Consider the following 22,463-nt stretch of genomic DNA (forward strand, 5'->3'; position numbering starts at 1 on the left):
CACTAAACCATACATAAGGATCCTTGCAGGTTGCATGTTGACTTAGACACACATGCATGTGTTTATATATTAAGGCATCAACACATTAAAATCATATAGGATCTACATTTTTATCTGGTTTGGCTCACACTCTTTAAGAGGGTTCTGGGCCACATATGGTGGCCACCTGCAGGTGGCATTTTTGACACCTCTTTTGTAGCCTACTCATGTCTACCATGTGTCTCTCCATGGCTCTTTGAGTGACCCTGAACTTGAATTATTTGAGGACTCTGATATTTCATGACTTGCAGCCATAACGCATCGCTAAAAGGATATTATTGTTAAGAAGACGGGCCTTTGTTTTGGTTAGAAGCCTAGGGTGGTTTAAAAAAATTATTTGTTTTTTTGGACTGTGTAAATGTGTATGGAGGGATTAAAAAAATTGTTTAGTGTTGGGGGAATAATATAGTGGAAGGAAGGATTAATTTTTTAAAAATACTTGTTACTGGAAAGATTTTTTTTTTAAATTAAAAATGAAAAACCACAGTTTTCCAGAGGCAGGCCAGGCCATTCTCCTCCTGGAAGAACAAGGTTGCCTGTGGAGGTCCAGAGTTGGTCCTGTTGTGGTCTAGGGGTACTGGGAACTCCAAAATTCAAGGGCAAAAGGCATGGGTCCTGCCTTGAGAGACTTTGAAACAGGCCTTCTTTCAGTCAGAGATAAGGTTTATTTTTCACCTTATAAGGGAGTGGGACTTTTAAGAACCAGGTCTATCTGCTACTGTTACAAGCTGTCCAGAATCTTAAGGAATCTGAGCAGTTTGGTAGATGAGACTGACCTTTTTTATAGCATGGCCAATAGCTTGGGGTGGCTGGGAGGTAACAGAGAAGGGATCGAGATGGGATTAAGGAATAGTGGTCTAAGGTGGGGACAGGTGCAGACCATGAGGGTCAGGATGAAAGGGCAGTTGAAAGGATTATTGACTGGGAAGGACTGGGTGACCCAGGCAAATGCCAGGGACCTGGGCCTGGTGGGAAAGGCCATGGCATTTTAGGGGTCTGTCATTAGCGCCCTATCAGTCCCTCTAGTGGGGAAAAAGAGGGCCTGGGCCTGATGGGCAGTGCTTCCTTGTGTTTGTCGTTTGAAGAATCACTTTTTAAAAACCTGGAATCACTACTATGCCTGGCAGATACCCTTAACAAACATACTTCTCTTATTCCTCACTGGGCATTGCTGGAACCCAAGGTCCAGCTCATCAAATGAAGTGCTTAAATTGACCAGGTTTAATTTTGGGAGACTTCTAATCACTCTTTGGCTTTTGCCCCCACCCAGGACTTCTCCTTTGGAACCTCAGAATATGTAGGTCATGTCTAAGCGTCTACATACGTCAGTGAAATCATTTTCAGTTCCCATGTAACCATTCAAATAAGGAATATAGGAGCAATTTTATTTCACTGTAAAGCAATGCAAAATTTAAGGAATGAATGAATGAATGAAAAGCATCAATAAGCTCTTGCAATCTGCCAAGCACTATGCCAAGTGCTAGGGATACAGATACAAAAGGGAAACATTTCTTCCCTTGTAGCTTTCAGTTGGCAGAGACAGTATATATCTCATTCTAGGTGGAGAAAAGAATTATGCTCTGGGTTGTTACAAGTCACAAAGATGGTGAGTGGAACAATTCAACAGTCCATTCACACATTGTTTCCAGGAGTAGCAATTTGATTATTGTTGTTTGTCCTTCTTTCTTGAAGAAGACCATGCTATTAGGAAGGTAATGCTTTGACTTGCAATTGAATTGGATTTAAGTGAGGGAGGGCTGTGCCAAGTCACCTGCCTCATTCTCTCCTCTTGAGTCATCTAGATCCAGTGGCAAGATACAGATCAGGACAACTGGATGCAGTGGAAGCCTTTGGCCTTTTAAGGCTAAAGTCTTTCAAATTCTCACTTTGGCAGAGACAACACCCACTCAGTGATTGGGGCTGTTTGAGAAGTGAGTCAAGGGATGTCCTCTTTAATCTAATAAAAAAAAAAAAAAGAATCAATCTGGGAGGGGAAGACCCTCTGAGTTTCTGGGGAAACAGAGACAATTACTATTTACATTCACTCTGAGTCAGGTGGGTCCAGACAATGACCACTAAGTGGTGCTTGGGCTGGGACCTATTATTGGCCTATCAATGAGAACCAGAGCAAATTGGGTTTAAGGTGTGGTCTTTAAGGAAGAAATCGAGCTTGTAAACCACCTGATATCTAGCTAGGTTTCAATCAAAATTTACATACACCATGTGGACCAAGGGAGAGGAGAGAGGGGAGGAAGGAGCTGTGTTGCCCAACTGGAACTAAATACTTGTGTCCCCAGTGGGGCAGCTGGAAATACTCATAGGTTGTTGTTTGTCCTTCATTCTCAAAGAGGACCATGACATTAGGAAGGAGATGCCATGACTTGAATTAATTGTATTTAAGTGAGGCAGGTCTGTGCAAAGTCACCAGCCTCACTCTCTCCTCTAGAGCCATCTGGGTCCAGTGGCAAGATATAGATCAGGACAACTGGAGATGGCCCCTGGTGATTTGATTACAGTTTCAGAAAAAGAGGTGGTGATAAAGGATGGAACTTGTGTTGCAGTAGGAATATGGTGGAGAAAAGGGCCAGGTGAAGGTGAGGACAAATAGTCCATGGAAGTGCAGAGCAAAATGGCAACTACTTCTTCCTAGGCCAGAGGGTATTCAAACCCTCTCCCCACAGAAAAATTAAAGTGATGTGATTTTAAAAAATCCCAAATGAGATTTAGACAGGAATATTTTCATCCATCAAGAAGATAATCAATCTCAAAGGCCTAGTTCTTTACTCTCCTCAAGAAACTAAGCTTCTGGTCACACCATCTACAATAAAAAGTTCTCTTTTATGTTTTACTTTTTTTGGCATTATGAACTTAACAAAATAAAAACATAAATATTTCCATATACAAAAAAGAAGAAATGAAGGTTGAATGTGAAACTTCTACTGTGTAGATTTTTAAAACAAAATTTAAATGTTATTAAAAAATAAATTTATATTAATTTTGATACATTAGAAACAAAATATCCTACTTGTCTATGTTCCTTTCTGAATTTCCTTCTTCACTCTTCTGTGTGTTTTCAAATGTTTCATTGCTTCTCTTTTCTGCATCCCCCCCCCCCCCCAATCCCCTTCTCAGCAAAGGATCTCCTTATAACAGATCAGCATAGTGAAGCAAAAATGTTTAAGCCCACGCACTGGCTGTGTTTGAGAATAGGTCTCATTCTGTGCCTCGAGTCTATCCCCTCTATGCCAAGAGGTGGAAAAAATGCTTCATAATTAGTCTTGTGAAGTCACACTTGGCCATTGTTATCAGAGTTCAAAGTTCAGTCTTTCAGAGTTGTTTGCCTTTACGTGACTGTAGACAATGTATAAGTTGTTCTCTTCATTTTGTTCACTTTATTTAGCATCGCTTCATTCTAGCAGTCCTGGGTTTCTCTGAATCTGTTCCTTTCATTATTTCTTACAACAGTCACATCCCATTTTATTCACACATCACTGGTTTGTTTAGAATTCACAAGCAAATCCATTTTGTCTTGGGTCTTTTCCCATTCATGCTTCCTGTACTTCGGCCATCATATGCGCTTCTTACTGGAACTTTGACCTTCTCCCCAGGCTCTGTGATGATGGACTTTTATTTTATCTTGCCTGAAACCAGTCCTTCTAACCCCCTCACACAATGTGCTACTTTTGCTTCCTCTGGCTATCATCCTTATCACCTCTCACTTGAACCTTGGATTCCATTTCTTAGATGCTGGTCGATAGTAGGTCAGTTTCCAAGCACTATCCACACCATATCATTGCATTTTCCAGGCACTATTCACATATTTTCATTTTGTGCATCTCCCTTACCTCCCTCCTTCCAACTTTTCTTCATGTGTTTTCTTCCCCCATTAAGAGTAAGCTCTTTGATGGTAGGAACTGTTTTGTTTGCTGTATTTATTTGTTTGTTTTTGGTGAGGCAATTGGGATTAGGTAACTTGCCGAGAGTCACACAGCTAGTGAATGTTATGTGTCTGAGGCCGGATTTGAACTCAGGTCTTCCTGACTCCAGGGCTGGTGCTTTATCCACTCCACCACTTAGCTGCCCCGTTTGCTGTATTTATATCCCTAGCACTTAGTGTATAGTATATCCTTAATTTTTCTGGTTTATTCCATTTATTTTTTTTGAGATTGAGTTATTTAAGTTTTCTTCTGTTAGTGTATTTTATGTTTTTGTAATTCATTTACTTAATTACTTAATTCATTCGTTAGTTCATTTCATTTGTTATCAATTTTGTTGGAATATAATTGGACAAAATACTTCTAATGGTTGTATTTAAAATTAATTTTTAAATTGTCAAGCACTTATTTTTTTTATCCTTCCTCTTCCAAAAGAAAATAAAAACACTTGTAACAAATAAGCATAGTCAAGCAAAATAAATTCCAATATTGGCTATGTCCAAAAATGCGTTTCATTTTGCATATTAGTCCATTACTATCAGGAGGTAGGAAGAATTGATCAGAGTTCTCGAGTCTTTCAAAATTGTTTCTTTCTTTTTTTTTTATAATGTTGATATTACAGTATAAATTGTTCTGGTTCACATCAGTTCATATAAGTCTTCTTGTATTTTTCTTTTTTTCCAATTAAATCTTGTTTTTTCAATTGACAAGAGTTTGCCATCATCCTACCAGGCCCCCCCCACCCTGAAAAAAAAACCCCAATCCAGGAAATAAAACTTTTGCAACAAAAATGCACAACCAAGTGAAACATATTGACACTGTTTATGTGCAGAATTCTGTGTCTCACTCTGCATATCAAGTCAGTCGCCTTTGTCAGGATACTGGACAACATTCTAAACCATTAGTCATCTGGAATTGTAACTGATCATCGCATTGATAGTTCGTAAGTTTTTCAAAGTTGTTCATTCTTACAATGTTTATATTGTAGTATAAATTGTTTTTCAGGTTCTTCTTCTTTTTTCATCAGTTCAAATGAGATTACACTCATTCCTCCCTCCCCTTTGTTTACATAGACTTCCACTTATGTGAGATAAGTTCCCTATTCTTACTTTTTTCTTCCCTGTAGATGCTTCTACCTCCCCTTCTCCTGTCTTTCCTTTATTCTTTTAAGACATAACAAAGATCACTCCCAGGGTCTCCATCTGATTCAGCTTCACTCTATGACTGCTGCTGACATCACTGTCCTTGTTTAACCATCATGCTCAAAGAGGACCAAAATGACATCATGGGGTGATGGCTTTTGACTCATGAGTAAATTGGATTGAAGTGAGGCTGAGTTGCAGGAAGATGTTAGCTTCCCTCTTGCAGAGTCATTGGAGGGTAATGGCAAGACAAAAGTCAAGATGACTGGTGGTAGCTCAGGATACAGTGGATGACATTGGAGCCTGACTAAGGTCAAGGTACTCTCTAGCTCCTGAAACAAAATGTTCCCATCCACCTATTCTACCAGGAAGTCTTCATGTGCTTGGGGTAGACACCCCTCCTAAATCACCAACGGGTTTGAGGCCCTTTGGTTACCCTCCATCTGGTTTAACCTGCCTGCCTAGATGGTTTCCCAGGGTGTGGCCGCTGTACATACTACAGCTACTTGGAGCCCCAGGTGAGACCTGGCTTGCAGATGGGCACCACTGTTCTTAGGGGATGCTTGTTTTATCCCTCTCCTCCCCATTAGAATGCAAACATTTCATTCTCTTAATGTCTTTTTTTTTTTTATTTCTCTCTTGAATTTACTTTTTGTATTTCTTTTTATCCCCACTTGTATATTTCCAAATTTCTATTAAGTGCTGGACTTTTAATCAGGAATGCTTAGAAGTCCTCTATTTCATTAAATGTCAGTTTTTTTCCCCTTCAGGGAAAGCTTGTGTCTTTTACCTTTTGGAATATCATATTCCAGGAACTTTTTGCTCCTAGAGCTGCTAAATTTTGTATGATTCTGACACTGGTTCCGTGGTACTTGGACTCTTTCTTTCTGGCTGCTTGCCATATTTTTTCTTGTAGCTTGAAGCTCTGGAAGTTTTCATTTGGGGACTTCAGAAGACAGGTTGTGGATTTTTTCAGTATTGAACTTTGTCCTTTGGTTCTAAGAGATCTGGGCAGTTTTCTTTCATGATTTCTTAAAATAAGATACCCAGGTTCTTCTTTTTTTTGGTCATGAATTTCAGTAGTCCAATGATTCTTAAATTCTCTTTCCTTGTCTCTCTTTTCTAGGTCAGTTTGTGATAAGAGAGACCTTACGTTTTTTAATTTTTTTTCAATCTTTTGACTTTGTTTAATATTTCTTCTTGTGTCATGGAGTCATTAACTTCTGTTTGGTCCATTCTACTTTGCAGGGAGTCTGTTTGATAAAGTTTTGTACCTCTTATCTTCCCAAGTCTTTTCTCTATAACATTCTTTTCTGTTCCAGTTCTTTCCTCTCACACACATGCTTCTCTTTCATCCCAGTCTCACATAAAATGAGGTATCCTTTCTTGCCATGGCAAACAACATGTACAAGTGATCTCATTCCATTCTGTCTTCTTCACCAGATTGTCCCCTCTTTCATTCTTACTTTTATTTCAACATCTCCCGATCTCCAGGCTGCTTGCCTATTGCCTGCAAACATGCCCATGTTCCATCCTCCAAAAACCCTCACTTGGTCCATCCCATACCTCTTCTCCCTTATGTGACTAAACTCTTTGAAAGGGTTCCTTTCTTGTTACTCTCTTCTTAACAGTCTGGCTTCCCAAATCATCCTTCAACCAAAATTGCTCTCTCCAGAGTTCCTAACAATCTCTTAAGTACCAAATTTAATGTAAAGGGCTGTTCTCAATCCTCATCCTTCTTGACTTCTCCACAGCCCTTGACACTGCCAATTCTCTCTCTCCTCTAGTTTTGCAGTGACTCTACTTTCTCCTGGTTCTCCTGTCTATCTAACAGAGCCTCAGTTTCCTTTGTTGAATTATCCAAGTTACGTTTGTTGTTCCAGAGGTCTCTGTCCTGGGCCCTGTTCTCTTCTCTGTCTTTTGGCGATTTCACCAATTCCCATGGATTTAATTCAACTCTGTGCTGATGATTCTCAAATCTACCCCTCCATCCCTAACCACTCTGCTGATTTCCAGAATAGCATCTCCATCTGCCTGTTGGAAGGACAAGGGAATAAGTATTTATTTAGTGCCTACTCTGTGCCAGGTACTGTGTTAAGCACTTGACAGATACTCTCTCATTCGATCCTTGTGACAATCCTGTGAGGTTGGTGTTGTTACTATTTTCATTGTACAGTTGAGGAAACTAAGGAAAACAGAAAATGACTTGTCCAGGGTCACACAGCAGCAAGTGTCTGAGGCAGGTTTTGAATTCAGGTCTTCCTGAATTCAGGCTTAACACATTACTCACTATGACACTCAGGTGCCATATTGGACATCTCTAACTGGATGTCCCATAGATATCTTAAACTCAACATGTCCAAAACTGAACTTCTCATTTGCCACCCTCTGAATCCCCTCCCATTCACCCACACTTACAACCTCAGTGCCATCCTAGATTCCTCATTCTCATCCCTCCATATTTCGTCTAATACCAAGGCTTGTGGATTCATAACATCTCTTGCGTTTTCCTCCTCTCCCTCTTTCCTCTCACACTTCCATCATCCTGGTGCAGGCTCATAGCACCTTATGCCTGGACTATTGCAATAGCCTGCTGGTTGATCTCTCTGTCATGTCTCTCCCTACTCCAGTCCATCATCTTGTGATTTATAACCAGTATTGCTCAAACAGTCCCCACTAGGCACCTCTTTCTACTCCTCTGGGAAGGAGATCTTTGCTGCCTTTTACCCTATCTGATCTGCCTGAAACATAAGTCTGATCATGTCACTCTCTCTCTACTCAGAAAATTGCTCAGATCTTTTAGAACTCGAGGGCAAAGTGGAAATAGAAGGAATCCACTGGCCATCTCCTGAGAGAAACCTTAGAATGAAAACTCCCAGGAATATCATGGTCAAAATCCTGAGTCAAAGAAAACTGCAGGCAGGCAGAAAGAAAGGCTTCATGTCATGATCAAAACAATTTAACCACCACAATTTAACAGCCATAAAGAGCAGAGAATTTGGAATATGATATTCCAGAAGGCAAACTTTCCCCTATAGGGGAAAAATGGAACTTAAATGAAATATAGGACTTACAGGCATTCCTGATGAAAAGAGCAGAGATGTGAAGAGACTTTCAAGTGCAAACACAAGAGTCAAGAGAAATAGAAAAAGGCAAACAAGAATGAGCAATTATAAAGGACTAAATGAGGATAAAGTGCTTGTTTTCTATTATGAGGAGATATACATATATTCCCTCTGAACTTAATCATGATCAGCCCTCATAGAGGGAGTCTAATGAGCTAGAAGGTTAGGGAGTGGTTCTGTTATATGGATGATCTTAAAAGAAGAATGGAAAGGGAGCAGACAAGGAAGAAATAAATATTCTAGGGAAGGAAAACGAGGAAGTTGGGGGAAAATTATTTCATATAATTGGGTTATGCAAATAGAAGTCTATACAAACTAGGAGAAAAGGGAGGGGAGGAGGAGTAGCTGCTACTCTCATCTCAACAAATCAAAGGGAGGGAAGAGCGTGTACACACACACACACACACACACACACACACACACACACACACCCCCGAATTGACAAAAGAGATACATTTCACTCAACAGAAATAGCAAGGAAAAGGAAGTTAGAGAGAATGTAGATTGAGGAAGAGATTAATCCTAAGTAAAACATTCTAAGTAAAGATGTACAAAAATATTTATAGTTTGTTCTTTTCTTTTGCTGTGGACAAGAATTGTATACTGAATAGTTGCCCATCAATTGGGAGATGGCTGAACTAGTAAGTATTGTGTGTGTGTATGGATACACACACATATTTATAACTTGTATACATAGCATATAAATGCTATAACTTGTTCAGCCATTCACCAATTGATGGGCACCCAAGTGTCTAATTCTTTATAAATATATAATGGATTGCTCTTGAACTGTAAGAAATGATGAAGGGGAATGGTTTCAGAGAAAAATGGAAAAACTTACATGAATGAGCAGAAGCAGGAAAACAATTTATGAAATGACTACAATAAAGGATGCTTTTAAAAGTCTTTGTGAAATTTTAACTTAGTAAGGCTTAAAACTGCACTAAGGCTTTTGGAACACCCTATATTGTAATGATAAACAACTTTGAAAGACTTAGAAATTCTATCAGTATAATGACCAATTATGATTCCAGAAGACATATGATGAACCATGCTACTGTCTATCTCTTGGTAGAAAAGTGAAAGACTCAGTGAAGAATGAGGTTGTTTGTTTTGCTTGACTATACGAGTTTGTAACAACTTTGTTTTTCTTTCTCATTTGGGAGTGGATTGAGGGTTGGGAGGGGAGAAAGTGGGTTTTTGGTAATTAAAAATAAAATTTAATTTACAAAAGGAGTATGACACATATGGTGATCTTGTACAAGTTGGAAAACTTCTTTGGGATTCAATTTTTTTATGATGTCTTCAATTCCATTTTTGGAAAAGGAATTCTTTTTTCTTTGTAAAATGAATGTAAAAACATTTGGAGTAGCACCTTTATAGGATTGCTGTGAGAAAAACACTATATAAACCCATAAGAATTGTATGGTCATGAGGTAGTGCCGTTATTGGCACTTAGCTCCAGTGCAGGATGGACCACATTCATTCCTTAACACCCTAACTATATTGCTTGCCTTGTGATTTATAACCAGTATTGCTCGAACAGTCCCCACTAGGCACCTTTTTCTACTCCTCTGGGAAGGAGATCTCTGCTGCCTTTTACCCTGGCTGAGGAAATAACTGGGAGGAAATCCTAGAAGGGTAAGGATCAAGGAAGGGTCAATGTTAGGAGGGGATGTTTTAAAGAATCAGAGATTTTGAGCCTTGTCCAACTGGCACCTCCTTTTAAGGGAATATTAATAGAGGTTTTGGAGCTATGACCTAGAATTAAGAGTCTGCAGTATGGATTCTTCATCTATAAGAATCTACAAAAATCTGTGGCAGTTAGGATTATGGAGAATTGTCATTTCACTTGACATATACAAGGTCATCATAAGGCTGGAGGGATTTTTAAAATTTTACATTTAATTTAATTTTCATTTTTTATTTTTTGAAATTTAAAAATTTTTGTTTTCTTTTTTTTTTTGTGGGCGGGGGGAGAATTGGTTTTTATTTTCAAAAACCAGTGAACCACGTCAGTGAGTGAAGTACGGAACAGCCCTCTCTAAACACACCAGTATTTACTTACATGTGGTGTGGTCCACATGTAGATGCCTGTAAATTAGATCATGAACCTTTATCTAAGGATGTGTCCTTATGCCATGGTGTTTTCTCTTTCAGGTATTATCCAGAGAGATGAGTCGCCTATGGAGAAAGGGATGTCTGGACATCGAGGGAGGGACTTTGAGCTGTCTGATGTGTTCTATTTCTTCAAGAAGGGTTTTGAAGCCATCGTAGAAGATGAAGTGACTCAGAGATTCTCCTCAGAGGAGTTAGTGTCTTGGAATCTCCTCACAAGAACAAATATTAACTTCCAGTATATCAGCCTCCGGTTAACCATGGTGTGGGTGCTGGGAGTCATCGTACGTTACTGTTTCCTTCTTCCTCTTCGGTAAGCCACAATTGTATTACTCTGGTGGATTAAACTAGCTTATGTTTAACCGACATGTTTTTTTAATGACAAAAAAAACACGAATTGAGAGTGACGGAAGGTGGGTAGAAATCTAATTTTAGTGTCCAGTGCTAAATGTAAGTATACGTATATAAAACAAAATGTAGGTAACCATTGTATATTTGTACTTACCTGTGTGATTCACTGCAGTTCTGGTTTTTGCGCCCCAAGGAAGAAATAATAGAGATGGAACAAATTCAGAGAACAACAGAAACGAAAGGGCTAATATATGAGGATAGGTTTTAAAAACTAAAAACATTAGTCTGAGATGTCAGAAGCTGATAGAGGTAATAACTGAAAGAGGGTAAATATCTTTTCCATCAAATCCTATTCATATATCTAATATATATTTACTGTATCCTGGTGGTCACCTAATGCTGGAGTATTTTGGTTCTAATAAGAGGACATAGTACATTACACAGTGGGTTATAGAATTTATATAATTATTTAAGAGGTGGTATTGCCTTAAAAATCATTGGGTTTGTGTATATACTAAGGAAGTACTTGGAGAAAGTCTTAGATGTTAGATAAAAGGTAATAGATAAATAACAGCATTTGGGGAGTGTTAAACTAACTCTTTTTTAAAAATTAATTAATTTTTAGTTTTCAGCATTCACTTTTATAAGATTTTGAGTTCTAAATTTCGCCCCCTCCCTCTTCCCCAAGATGGCCTGCAATCTGATACAGGCTATACCTTTACAATTGTAGTACACATATATCCACATTAGTCATGTTGTGAAAGAAGAATCATAACAAAGGGGAAAAACCACGAGAAAGAAAAAAAAGAGAGAGAAAATAGTCTGCTTCCATCTGCATTCAGACTCCATAGTTCTTTCTCTGGGTGTGGATGACATTTTCCATCATGAATCTTTTGGAATTGTCTTAGATCACTGCATTGCTGAAAAGAATTAAGTCTATCAAAGTTGGTCATCGCACAATGTTGCCGTTACTGGGGTTACACTAACTCTTAAACATGAGGTGACATTATGGAGGATCTCTTTTATAAACCACATCTTAGTGTGTTGGATAAGTCATGGTTCTCAATCAGTATTGACTTGTTTTATCATATGGTCTGTTTAAAGGCACACAAAATAAGACTTGTAGTCACATTTTAATATGTCAGAGATTTCATTACTTTGCTAGCCGAGTCTCCTAATGATTTTTAGTAATCTCCCTTAAGACCAGTCTTGTGAAAAATATGCTTGTATGTTTCTGTGAAGAAAATACAATAAGTATATGTGGCCTAGCTTGACTTAGTCATATTACAAAAAAAAAAAAGTTTAGGAGAGGAATATAGTCATTGGGCACTTATCAGAAGAGTTCATTTTTTGCTATTTGTCCTTAATTAAAAGCAGGAACCAAATGGGTCTGTAGGAAAATGAGTCTGACAGATTATAGACATGAAGGCCAGTGTTTTAGCACTGATTGATAATATCCTGTTTGAGGCTCTTTGCTGCATGCTGTAGCTACATCTGACCCCTGAGATTATTGTAGAAGATAAATTTGTGGTATTTTACTATTCCAACTAGAAAATAAACATAGCATAAATAACAAATTAGCCTTTATCTGAGACAAGAAGAGGATGATTCTATGCAATGTTGCACTAGAATGGAGCCACATTTTCTCAATCTGGTAAATGTTCATTCTGTAATCAAGTCACTTTCTTCCGCTCATTCAGTTTTTTAATCTTATACAATGTAACCAGCTCTCCTGGAAAAAAGGATCAAGAAAACTTTGAGGGTGGTGGTAGTGTTTTTAAATTTTAAATTTGAGTTAAATTACTCCTTTGTTTCTTTTTCGGTTTGTAAAACAAAGTGATTTTTCAAAATTAAAACATTTTCTTCGAAACATTTTAAAGCTTAGGTCTTTGCTTCCTAAGCTATTAATTTTACATTTTCTGTGAGTTAAGTTCTTCCTTGTTAGGTTTCCTAGGTATCTTTAAAAATAAGGAGGCTGTTATATTTGCCCTGGTAAGGAGAGATAAGGAATAGATGTGATATGTTAATTACCTCTGAACCTCTGATATGCTAATACAGCATTTTGGAGTCTCTGCATGACTAACTGTGTGCCCCAGAACAAGTTGCTTTTCTCATCTGTAAAATAGATGGGGGCAGCTAGGTGACACAGTGGATAGAGCACTGGCCCTGGAGTCAGGAGGACCTGAGTTCAAATCCAGTCTCAGACCAGAAACTTGACACTTATTAGCTGTGTGACACCTGGGCAAGTCACTTAACCCCAATTGCCTCACCAAAAAGCCAAAATAAAATAAAATGGGGGTGTATTTGTGCCACTTACCTTATAGGCTTGCCTGGAAGAAAGTGCCTTTTAAATCTGAAAGTGCAATAGATATGTCAGTCGGCAAATATTTATTAAATACCTACTATGTGCTAGGCACTATGCTAAATGCTGCAGATACAAAAAAAAAAAAAACAGCAAAAGACCTCAGACTCCTCAAGGAGCTGTACCTGTCCTCAAGGAGCTCCCAATCTAATGGGGGAGACAAAATATATACAAACAAGCTATCACTTGTTTGGGAAGACACTAGAATTAAGAGAGGTTGAGAAAGGCTTCCTGGAGAACATGGGATTTTAGTTGAGACTTGAAAGAGGCGAGGAGGCAGAGATGAGAAGGGAGGGCATTACAGGCATAGGGGGACGGCCAGAGAAAATGCGTGAAGCCAAGAGATGGTGTATCTTGTTAATGTCACTAGATTGAATAGCATATGAGTCTTATTATAGCTCTGAAGATAGAGCCACCAATCTTTTATCCCTTTACATTATAGTTTGTTTTTATATGAAATTTTTTTAATCAGTTGAATTCCAGGATTATCTTTCGTAACATTTCATTAAGAAAAAAAAATCAAACAACACCTTACCCAGACATGCCAAGGTAAGTAAGGCACCAGTAACCATATCCATAACAAACTAGCCACTTTGATCCTGCAGGCAGCCCCTTTATGGAGGGCATGACTAACTTCCATGTATTATCTTCTTGTTTTCCAGCATTACTTTGGCTTTTTTTGGGATTAGTTTGCTGGTAATAGGAACTACTGCGGTTGGGCAGCTCCCAAATAGCAGGTAAAATGTTTTGTTTTCCATTCATGCCTAAATAGTACTTACTTTTTGTTAGATGAATCTGCATAACATATGTGATTATTTTTCCATACACTTAGTGATATCAACTCACTTAAATCTTCCCATTCCTTTCATCTTTTTTTTTAATTAATTTTTTTCAATCAGCAAAAATATACCTTTTTTTCCTCTCTCTCCCCACTTGTTCCTTGTTAGGTTTCCTGGGTATCTTTGAAAATGAGGAAGCTCTGAAGATAGGGCCACCAACCTTTTAGCCCTTTACATTATAGTTTGTTTTTATATGGATTTTTTTTTAATTAGTTGAATTCCAGGATTATCTTTCATAACATTTCATTAAGAAAAAAAAAATCAAACAAAAAACACCTTACCCAGACATGCCAAAGTAAGTAATGCACCAATAACCACATCTACTTCTCAGTTGACAAAGAAAGAAAAACAATCAAGCAAAATTAAAAACAAACAAACAAACAAACAAACCTGGCTCTTCACTCTAAAAGTCTTTACCTTTTTATAAGGGAAATAGATAACGTGTTTCTTCATTAGTCCCCTGGAATCCTGGTGGTCAGCATATTGCTCCAAATTTCCTAATCTTTCAAAATTGTTTGTCTACAATATTGTTGCTATTGTATACATTGCTGTTCTGGTTCTGCTGATTTCATTCTGCATCAGTTAGTAAAAGTCTTTCCAGCTTTCTCTGAAACCATTCCCTTGATCATTTCTTACAGTACCATAGTAAGCTAGTAATATGTGTGTGTGTATGTGTGTGTGTGTCTGTATACTATATCATGCATGTATATATTTATATATATATATATATATAGTAACTTTTTCATCCAACCACTTAGTATCCAGTTCTTTGTCACAACAAAAGAAATCAACAAGCCATAAACATGTTCGTACATCCTTATTTAGATTTTGTTTTGCTTAGGACTGATCCTTTCCTTAATCTACCCTCTCTCTAGTTCCATTCTCCCACGATTTCCATGTGTACGTGTTCTTCCCTCCTTTGATTTCTTCAGATAAGAGCAAGGTTCAAGTGTGCCACTCGTGGCCACCCTTTCCTCCTTGTTTGTACAGCCTTCTATGGTGTTTGCATACTCCAGTTAGTAAAATAATTTCCCACAAACTTCTTGTTTTCCTCCGTTTCCATTCTTTTGAGATTATCAAGATGTAACGGAACCACTCTCAGGTCTTTTATCTAATCAGCCTCCCTCTATGAGGTCTGATCATGATGAGGTTCAGAAGGGATATATGTATCCTCTTCCCATATTAGAATACAAGCATTTTCTCCTTATTTAGTCTGTTATGATTATTCATTCTTCTTTACCTTTTCGTGTTCTTTTGACTCTTGTGACTGTATTTAAAAGTCTCTATATATCTCTGATCTTTTCATCAGGAATGCTTGGAAGTTCCCTATTTCATTTAAGTTCATTTTTCCATTTTCCAAATCCCCCTCTAGGATTATACTCACTTTTGCTGGGTAAGTTAATTCTTAGTTGTAAGCCCATGTCTTTCACCTTCTGCAATATTGTATTCTAAACTGTCTGTTCATTTATAGTTGTTGTTCAGTCGTTATTTGACTCATTATGACCCCCTTTTGAAACTTTTTTGGAGTGGTTTGCCATTTCCTTCTCCATTTTACAGATGAGAAAACTGAGGCAAACAGTATCTTAAAGGCAGCTCAGGCAGGGGACCTGCAAACTTTCAGTGTTTTCAAAATCATCTGATCCATGGCACAGTCTGGCCCCCTGCTCTGAATTGTGCAAGTTCCTGCCCTGGGTTTGAATTTGGCAGCAGGCCTGTGGGCGTGCCTCATTTGGAATTTCATTTGGCTGCTACTGCTTGAGCCACTTTCTGCCATTTGAAAAGTTCTGGTTCAGAGTGAAAGAAGAATAAACGTCCCTTTGGACTGGGATTCCTCCCCTGGTTATTCCCTCTGCTGGGTTCAGACTGGGCTTGAAATGGGAAGTGAGACCCTGCTCTGCCCATGGGATTCTGCAGCTCACACGCTTTCTACTATCTTCTGAACCTTCCCTTCTCTGTCTGTGCAGTATAGGACCCTTGACTGCTCTTTCCCCTGCAATGCTACCCCTAATCACAGCTTTGCCTCCTCAGTCTTCCCTAGATCTAGGACCTGTTCCTATACCCTACAGGAAGTCAGCACCCCCTTCTCTCCAACCCTCAGTGGTGAATCCAGGACCTCTTCCTGCCTGGTGCTCATCCTCTCCCTGTGCTAAAATGTTCCTGGCCTCCTGGCTGGACCCCACACCCAGTGTCTGAAGATTTTTCCAAGCCACACAGCTGCTGCTTGCTTCTGCGCTTGCTTCTCTCTGGGTACACAGCCTAGGGTCCTTCACAGATCTCTACCCTTGAATGTCTTCCCTAGGAGCTGAATCTTTCCTCAGTCCTCTCTAGATCTGTGACTGTGAACAGTGGTGGAACTGCCCGTTGGCGCCTGTGCCTGAGCTGAGTATGAGTTAGTAGCTTCTGTGTTGGCTCTGGGACTTCCTCTTGCCCTGGTCCACAACTTCTCTCTGGGCAGAAATTCTCCATATGGCACACCCCTGACCAGATCCCATCCCTAGTGTTCACAGACCTCATTGTCTGTCTTCCTTTGCTGACCTGGGCTGGACAAAAGCCTCACTGTGATTTTTTTCTTGGATGTTCTGATCAGGATTTGGTCTAACCTGTTTTCTATATCTCTGTGGGGGAGTTTTTGTTTTTTTTTTTCCAAGGGGAAGCGTTCTGTACTTTCTTTTATTCTGTCATCTTAGCTTTCCATTCCTTTCATCTTAAACGGAAAGCAATCTATGTCACTATCTCAATGTTTCTCCTGTTAACTCTCACCACCCCATTTTAAATTATCTTCAGTATACTTTGAGTGCCAGAGAATTAGATGAAGATCTAAAGCACACTGCTTTGAAAAAATCGTCCTGGAACTTGAAATTGGGATAATAAGACCCAGAGTACCTAATTTTTACAGGATTGATGTGAGCAATAAATTCAGTAATGTGCTTTGTATAGTAATGTTCAGCACTTTGCAAACCTTAGAGTCTTGCATCAATACCATTTATTATTCTTTGTAATGTAAATAATAACAACAACTTGCACTCTAGTCTTTCAGTGTATTCTCAATTTTTACACTCAGTTATTTTCTTCCTACAGTATAAAGAACTGGCTGAGTGAACTGGTCCACCTGACTTGCTGCAGGATCTGTGTTAGATCCCTTTCTGGTACTATTCATTACCATAACAAGTGAGTACAAGAGAATTTCAGGTGGGATTCTCTTGGTCAGAGGTTCTTAACCTGCTATCCATGAACTTGGTTTTTAAAATATGTTGATACTTTTGTTTTTTGCATATTGTTTTCCTTTTTAATCCTCTACATTTTCATTTAAGAACATCATTCTGAGAAGGGGTCCATAGTCTTGACCAAAAGAGGTCTATAGGACAAAAAACGGCACTCAAGAAGAACCTTGGGCTTTGGTCTTTGAGTTTTAAAAGCATGTAGAAAGGAGTCTGATGGAATGTGAATATTCTTCTTGAGAGTAACATGATAATATCATAGAGCAGTACTTTACATATGAGAAGCATTTGTTAATGGTCAAGTCTCAACTGAACATTAATGGGCCCTACCAAAGTTTTTAAAACAATAGAGTCAATATATTCCATTGTGTGGTAGAAAGAGTATCATACGGAGAGTTTGGAGACCTGGGTTTTAATCCTGACTCTGTCACTAACTAGTTGCATGACCCTGGGCGAACCAGTCAGTCAGTAAACATTTATTAAGCACTTGCTATGTGCCAGGCACTGTGCTAAATGTTGGGGACACAAACAAAGGCAAAAAACATTCTCTGCCCTCAAAGAGCTTACAATCTAAAAGCACTTACACTCTCTGTAGTTGGTTGGTTGGACTAGATGATTTCAAAGTTCATTCCAACTATAATTTTATGAGTGAAAACAAACAAAAATTGCTAATCTATGTCTTTATCTCAGTGAAATGGATTTGGTTTTTGAGCTCTCTAGAAATTCAATTTTTGTGGGTTGTTTTATTTATTTATTTATTTTTTAAATTTAATTTAAGTGCATTGTTCAGCCCCTAGTCAAGCTTTTTTCCTGCAGCTGGACAGACTTTGACTGTTACTTGCATGCGAATTTTCCCACTTGTTATACAGTTTCTTTCTGTATTTAAGCCTGAATATTTAAGCCTGCCTTTTAAACTGTAGAATTTGGAATTGGAGAAAATGCTCTGGAAGAAATAGCATCTGGGGGCAGCTAAGTGGCGCAGTGCATAGATGTCTGGCCTCGGAGTCAGGAGCGCCTAACTTCAAATCCAGCTTCAGACACTTGATACTTACTAGCTGTGTGACCCTGGGCAAGTCGCTTAACCCCCATTGTCTTACCAAAAAACAAACAAACAGACAAGAAATAGCATCCAAGGAGATCCTTATGCCAGCAGGCCCCTACATTCCAATAGAAATTGAGACTCTTTTAAGTGGTCCTTTCACAATACTCTTTATCCTGAATAGGTGATTGCTGTTTAGCAAATTGTAATAACACCTGGCAATATCATGGTGTTCCCATTGCCATGGTACACTCTCTTCACTTGGCCTCTTATCTCAGCTTGTGCTACCTCTGACTGGAAGGCTTTCCTGATTCCCCTCTGCTGCTAGCGCCTTTCCCCTTAGCATGCATGACCTTGTACTTCGAGTGTATTTATTTTATATATGCTTAATTACATATATGGTGTATCTGTCATTTGAATAGAAGATCTTTGAGGACAGAGATGCTTTCGTTTTTGTCTGTGTTCTCTTCTAGGTGACTTCTGATAGCGGGTGTTTAATAAATGCTCGTTGATTGAGAGCATGCTCTGCTAAGACATTCTAGGGGCAGGCTGTGCTCAGCAAAATGCCTTTGTCTTTATTCAAATGATCATTTTTCTCCTTAAGTTTTCATTAGACTGATCTGGTGGTACCTTTCTCTTAGAAGGGTTGGTGGTCATTTTTTTTTTTTTTTGTAATCGCAGGCAGTACCGACCACAGAAAGGAGGCATTTGTGTTGCCAACCATACCTCCCCAATAGATGTTCTGATCTTGACGACTGATGGATGCTATGCCATGGTAAGAGCAACCCACTGCTAAGTCGCGTACCAGTGAATGATTCAGATACATTGCTTTTGACTCGTTAGAACGTTAATTTTCATGTATGGATGCCACATTTGTAGATCTGGATATTGACTCAACTCATAGTGGCTTTGAGTTAGGTTAATGGCATGTCTTTGCCATCAGGCAAAACTATATTTAAATCATCCTTAATTTTTGAAGAGTCAAGTTTTTAGACTTACAAATTTTATTTTTTCTACCAAGGCCCTTTGCAAAGACTGATAATTCATGCAAAAGACAAAAAAATCATAAAACCAGATACTTCCTGCAAAGGTGTGTCGATAGCAATAATTTTCTTAAAATTACACACCAACATTTTTCTGTATGTATATTAGTTGCAGTCACTAAGTGGTGATCCAAGCAGATAAATAAAGCATCATCTTACTACTAGCTAGCTGCAAAAGTACACGTGTAGATCCAGTTCCCAAATTGATGCTCACATAGTATTATTCATCAGTAGGCAGTAAGCATTTATTAAGCACCTACTATGTTTCCTGCACGTTTTTGGCAAGCTGGGGTTGTTGAGGGTAGGTATGGTTCCAAATCAGGCCATTCTTATTGAGTACAATTAACTCAACATGACTCTGAATTATTTTTTTTAAATATTGGTGGTCCTCATAGGTTCTGATAGGTACATCAAGGACATACTTAACAATAAAACATAACCATTAAGCCAAGGTTCACATAAATATAGTTATTCTAAAATCTGAATTGTTTTAATTGGTAGGGCAGTTATAAAAACCATTTAGATATAAGCTTCATGAGAGCACAAATAGTGCCATAACTATTTTTGTATCTTTCTTTCTCCCCCTTACTCCCTGCACCGAACACACTCCTTGGCACGACATTATTGGGATCTCTGGGATTATCATTGTGGGTCTTCCCTCTACCAGTCCTCAGATCAGTATTTTCATGCCTTCTAATACTGTTAAACTCTCCATGGAGGATCCATGCACCATGTTGGAGAATCACATGGGGTCAGAGCACTAGAGTTGGAGGAGACTCAGGAGATCACATAGGACAACCTCTCATTTTATAGATGAGGAAACTAAAGTTCATAGAACTGACTTGCTTCAGCTGGATTCAAATTCAGATCTTCTAACCCAGGGGTGGGGAACCTGTAGCCTTGGGGCCACATGTAGTCCTCTAGGCCCTCAAGTGCAGCCCTTTTACTGAATCCAAACTTTGGTATTTAGAATTTTGTTTCATTTTTTTCTTTATAAATAAATAAGTATACACACACACACATAATATATATGTATATGTAGTGTATAAGTGTGTATATATTTACATTAGACCATTTTTTGCCAATAGCCCTTCCTCTACCAGAATAGGTTGTAGACCAAACTGTGATCTCTGTAGGACGGTGCGGTAAACTTTAACTACTTACTAAAAGGCTTCTATTGATAGGTCTTTGTGGTTTTGTTTATTTTGTACTGATGTAATTATGGATTGTAGGTTGGTCAGGTTCACGGTGGACTGATGGGAGTCATTCAAAGGGCCATGGTTAAGGCTTGTCCACACGTGTGGTTTGAACGTTCAGAAATGAAGGACCGACATCTGGTGACCGAAAGGTAAGAAATACTCTTGGTTGCAGCAGTAAACGTTGAACTTTGCTTCTAAGAGGGTTATAGTTGCTAAAGGTTAGAACTATGGTCCTAATAGCTCCTTCTTTCTAAAAGGCTAGATAGGTAGATAACCAATGGGATAGGTCTGTGTGTGTGTGTGTGTGTGTGTGTGAGAGAGAGAGATCTATTTGCTAGAAATTGTTGAGATAAAGTTTTATTACTTGTCAACAAGTCTGCATGCATTTTTTAAGCGCCTAATGTGTTTCAGACACTATGCTATATGCCACAGTCATAATGAAAGGGGGGAAAAACCATGCATGTATAAATGAGTCAGGTTCCATACGGGATAAATTTGAGATAATCTCAGAGGAAACATCTTAAGATTAAGGAAGATGAAGAAAGGCTTCTTTCAGAAGATTGGACTTTTGCTGAGTCTTGATGGAAGCAAGGAAAGCCATGGGGTGGAGATGAGGGCAAAGAGCGTTCCAGGCGTGGGAGACAGCCAGTGACATTGCTGAGAGTCAGGAGATGGAGTGTCTTATTTGAGGAATTGCAACAAGATCAGTGCCATTGGATCACAGGATCTGTGGGGGAAGTGTAAGGTGTAAGAAGACTGGGAAGGATGGGGGGAGTAAGGTTTTTTGTTTTTAACTTTCTCCCTAGCAGATTAAGGTTTTAAAAATCCAGATCCTCATTCACTCTTGACGGTAGCATAGTGCCTACTCTATAGCTTAAATGCATTTGGTTCTCAACAGACATCACTGAGTTAGCTGTATCAATTGCACAGCTTCCTACTCTTTTTTTTTTTTTGCTTTTTCATCTTTCCCCAAAATTAATGTTGTAAAACGGCAAGGGTACAGTTAGTATAGAGGCAGCCAGGTGGCATAGTGGATACTGGGCCTAGAGTTAGGAAGACCCACGTTCAAATATGGCCTCAGACATTCACTAGCTATGTGATCCTGGGCAAGCCACTTAATCCGTTTGCCTTAATCTACTGGAGAAGGAAATAGTAAATCACTCCAGTATCTTTGCCAAGAAAACCCCATGTGGAGTCACAAAGAGTTGGATGCATCTGAATGCCTGAACAACAGGTTGTATAACATAAACTCTCTCAGGGCATATGATCAGAGTTTCTAATTTTCCCTTGCAAATGCTGTATGTTAAAAACAGCATTCTTCACAAAAATGAGCAGTGAGTCACTGTCATAGTGAATGCTCATAGGGTCATGGATTTGAAAGTATATCCCAATAAAGGCCTAACCAATTTTACATGCTTCCCTTACTTTTCTTTATTTTTTCCCAATTAGTTGCTGGTCACTGTAACATTTTGGCCCTGGCTGTTGGTTGGTTATTGTCCTTTGTTTTCAAAGAGCACCAAAATGACACCCCTATGTTAGAGTCAGGTTATAATGCATCCGACCAGTATGAGCTCAGAATGTTCTACCACAGGCTGGGCACAAATAGTCCGTGTGAACATCTAGAGTGGGTTCTCCAAATATGCACGTCCTACGTTTCTTTTGAGCTCTTTCAATTCTACTTTGCTCATAAAGCTATTGCTAGATGAATTCAAGTAATGCATGTAGGGCAGCTAGGTGGCACCGTAGTGCATAGAGTGTTGGACCTCTTTGTGAGTTCAAATTTGGCCTTGGACACTTACTTGCTGTGTATACCAGGGAAAGTCATTTGACCTTGTTTGCCTCAGTTTCCTCATCTGTAAAATGAACTGGAAAAGGAAATAGCAAACCACTTGAGTATCTTTGCCAAGAAAACCCCAAATGGGGTCACCAAGACTTGGACACAACTGAAAATAACTGAACAGATGCTTGTTAGTGTCACTGTCTGTCCCTAAACTTATTTCTTAAGATACAGCATATCCATATAATGGATACATAAGGGGAGGAAGGGTGAGTA

The 22,463-nt window shown here is 38.9% G+C and overlaps 1 protein-coding gene across 1 annotated transcript in view; it reads left to right on the forward strand.

The window, feature by feature from the left end:
• GPAT3 (glycerol-3-phosphate acyltransferase 3) overlaps nucleotides 1-22,463 on the forward strand; it is a 65,875-nt gene that overhangs the window by 29,226 nt on the left and 14,186 nt on the right. Inside the window, exons 3-7 of the mRNA XM_027853404.1 lie at nucleotides 10,402-10,672; nucleotides 13,735-13,809; nucleotides 16,990-17,079; nucleotides 18,850-18,943; nucleotides 20,444-20,559. Of these exons, the coding sequence (XP_027709205.1) occupies nucleotides 10,402-10,672; nucleotides 13,735-13,809; nucleotides 16,990-17,079; nucleotides 18,850-18,943; nucleotides 20,444-20,559 (646 nt within the window). The remainder of the gene's footprint in view (nucleotides 1-10,401; nucleotides 10,673-13,734; nucleotides 13,810-16,989; nucleotides 17,080-18,849; nucleotides 18,944-20,443; nucleotides 20,560-22,463) is intronic.

This window comes from Vombatus ursinus, unplaced genomic scaffold (assembly GCF_900497805.2).
Source record: "Vombatus ursinus unplaced genomic scaffold, bare-nosed wombat genome assembly UNPS02009975.1, whole genome shotgun sequence".
Classification (NCBI taxonomy): domain Eukaryota; kingdom Metazoa; phylum Chordata; class Mammalia; order Diprotodontia; family Vombatidae; genus Vombatus; species Vombatus ursinus.